Here is a 2989-nt window from a genome sequence, read left to right as displayed (position 1 = left end):
CAGCATAAATAGAGTGTGTCTTGCTCTGGAGTTGTCTATAAAGAGGTCTGTTTTGAGCTCATGCTCCATGTAATAAGATGAGCTGTGCAGCTAATCCTGAAATTACACAGTACAATTCTTCATTTCTTTATTTAACCTTTAAGCTGCCTGACTTCTTTTCAAATTCTAGCTCTAATTGATGTTTTTATTCAGGGCTAAGGGTTGGACGGTACACTGTCATGCCTTTTTAAAGTCAGGTTACTGATGAATTTTATCTGCAACATGTTCTTGTTTTATGAAAAATCTGCCAAAAAATATGTGCTACTCAGCCCCAAATGTGCGTCTTTCTAACAGCATCAGTTGTTATTCACTCCAGTATAACAATAGGTTTTCTGTATCATGGGGGGGGGGCAGATAGAGCATCTTTTGTGCAATGATTGAAGTTATGCATACTCAACGGTTAAAAATCCCCTCTAAGGTTTCTGGTTTCTAGTGATATTTTTAATCATTGGAAAGGTCAGGAAGAAAACAACAGGCTTAGGAGAAATATGAGACGCCGGTTGTCTCACACCACATGATGCTGCAGCCACATTTACACACCAAGGACGGAAAAGGCTAGAAATCATCATATTAGCTTTTTTGTGTTTGTTTTTAAGCAACTTTAAGGTGAGGATGAACTTTGTTGTTGGTGCTGTTGTTGGTGTTGTTTTGTTTTTCTGAAATTAACTTCTTCCTGGGCATTGAATTCTGAAAATGCATACTGAGACAATTGGGTGAACTATTCCTCTCCGCAGACACAATTTCTGATATTACCGTGACACTTTTTACCATCATCTTATTTTGAAATGCATTAAAGACAAACAGCCTCAGGGTTTCCATAATTTAATCATTATAAAATCTAATTTTACAATACAAAAATGAAATAAATATTCAAATACATAACAAAGATAGGGAAGTGCTTTAGGTTTATAATGTCACAATGCTAGAAAGAGGCAAGTCACAGTCACCCAGGAGATAGTCTCTTTTCAGGGTGGACATTTTGTTCACCACTTTGAAGCGAAGGGACCACTGGCTGAGTTCTTCCTCTGAGATACTATCAAAGAAGAAATCCTCATTGAAGATTGGATTACGGCTCTTCCTGATGACTGTGCTGCGTTGCTTCTGGACTTTTCCGGGAACTAGAGAGAGGCTAACACTGCAGTTGATAATCTTGGGGTCTACAGAGAGAGGATAGAGGCCCTCGGCGCTGATCAGTCGGACCCTTAGTCTTTGGTTATCCGAGCAGTACTCTGCTGAGAGTCTCAGGCTGCCGTCTTTCCCTATGGGCACCATTCTTTCTTTCATTACCCTCTCTCTGTGCAGAGTCAAGTCCAAGGGGAAGATGGTTGGCGGCGCCAGGCTGTAGCTACTGGGCAGGCCTTCAACTAGCCCCTCTGATGCCCTCCTCATGACATTGGGGCTATTGTCTGTGGAGCTGCCTTCATCTGTGGACAGGGAATTGTTCCTGGACACCATTGCCTTCCTCATGTTCCTTGACAACAGCAGTTCATGGCTCAGTGCTTTGAAGAGGGAAGACTTGGCAGGGCACCTGGTCAGCAGCGGCGAGCTGAAAGGCGAAGATTCAGTAGAGGAAGTCGTATCACTGTCCAGAGTGGCCTGCCAGTTCAGGGTGTATCCTCTCGGGGAAAGTCTGGAGGTCAGGGTGTTAAGGCTGAATGAGGAAGGAGAAGAGGAGGGCGAGGTGGAGGGGGACAGTTTGGTGCACATGCTGGATCGACTCTTGGGTAGCAGCAGGGGAGAGGAGCCAGGATCAGCGTGGAAGAGCGACTCCTTCCTCCTGGTGTGGGGGCTCTCCAGTAAGGTGCAGAAGCCATAGCAGGTCTGAGCTTTGGCCAGGTGCGGGAGAGACAAGGCAGCCTGGCTCTGGGGATCTGCATTGGTGTTCTCCTCGTCGCTGCAGCCGTCACAGGGGCCCTCATCCACGCTCTCCACCTGGATAATGTGTGGGTTGATGGGCTCATGGCATGTCACCTCAATTTCAGGGCTAGCCCTCTCACAGGGAGACACCTTAGCGACACGAGCAGCTCGGCTCTGCTCCGTGCTCTTCAGCTCCTGCAGGGAAGGGATCGTTGGGGGGATGCAGAACTCTGGGATGTTATCGGGGGTGATAACATTAGGACAAAGGGAAATCCTTTTCAGCTTGTCCCCTTTTTCTCCGAACATGATATCACCAATTTTAAAGCTGAGTTCCGCTGACGGGATAGGCAGGTTAGATTTCTCCACTGACACACGGATCTTCTCCACCACCCACATGGGTCCCCTATTAGAAATCAGGAAGCTCTGTAAAATCAAAAGGATAAGCTTGTAAGCTGGTGTGTTGTGCTCTGAAATCACAAATACACAAAGTCTGTAAAAGAAAATCACAATATCTACAATTACTAACTTTCTCACCTTTTATTCTGAAGAGGATGGACTGACAGCTAAAAGTTCAGGCTGTTGTGAGAAACGTCAGGAGCTCTCTTCGCAGCAGATGGAGGTTTCTCTCCTGTCAACACCCGCACATCTGTGGCTGTTTGAGAGACCAGGACAGTTTAAATGAAGCAGGAAACAAGTGAATCTAACACACGCCCCCTGTGCGGCTCCAACAGGATCCCTCCCTCCCTCCCTCTTTGGCCGCTGGTTCCCATGGAAATATCCAAACCACAACAGAGCTCAGTGCCCCTGTTGTTGCCGCCGTACTGTTTAGCAAGATAAGCTCACTACAATTGTAGAACAACTGTCCACAAACAAATGGCACGCTTTTAATTCACGTATTTGTTTTTCCATTTATTTAAATGAGACGATTTATTTGACCTACTTGTGTGAGCATTAAAAAGTTGATCTGATAAGATCAATTTGTGTGTACCAAAGAATACAGTTGGCCTAGTTTTAGAGTTTAGAAGAGCTGCAGGTCAAGTGGGCCTCTACCTAATAAGCGTGTCAGTGAAAACAAATGAATGTGGCTAGTCCT

The 2989-nt window shown here is 45.5% G+C and overlaps 1 protein-coding gene across 1 annotated transcript; it reads right to left on the bottom strand.

Moving 5' to 3' along the window:
* Nucleotides 1-945: 945 nt before the first annotated feature.
* Nucleotides 946-2486, bottom strand: c2cd4a (C2 calcium dependent domain containing 4A). The gene is made up of 2 exons (XM_041939768.1): nucleotides 2431-2486; nucleotides 946-2319 (listed from the first exon to the last, which is right to left on the bottom strand). Exon 2 carries the CDS (start codon nucleotides 2290-2292, stop codon nucleotides 946-948), a length of 1347 nt encoding a protein of 448 aa, XP_041795702.1. The 5' UTR covers nucleotides 2293-2319; nucleotides 2431-2486.
* Between the last annotated feature and the right edge of the window lie 503 nt (nucleotides 2487-2989).

This window comes from Chelmon rostratus, chromosome 6, assembly GCF_017976325.1.
Source record: "Chelmon rostratus isolate fCheRos1 chromosome 6, fCheRos1.pri, whole genome shotgun sequence".
NCBI classification, from domain to species: Eukaryota; Metazoa; Chordata; class Actinopteri; order Chaetodontiformes; family Chaetodontidae; genus Chelmon; species Chelmon rostratus.
The sequence above is the reverse complement of the archived record's forward strand: the minus strand, read 5'-3'. Positions and strand labels throughout refer to the sequence as shown.

What these genes read in the sequence shown, in the direction of transcription:
- c2cd4a (XM_041939768.1), bottom strand. Translation starts at nt 2,292, where the DNA reads ATGTGGGTGGTGGAGAAGATCCGTGTGTCAGTGGAGAAATCTAACCTG.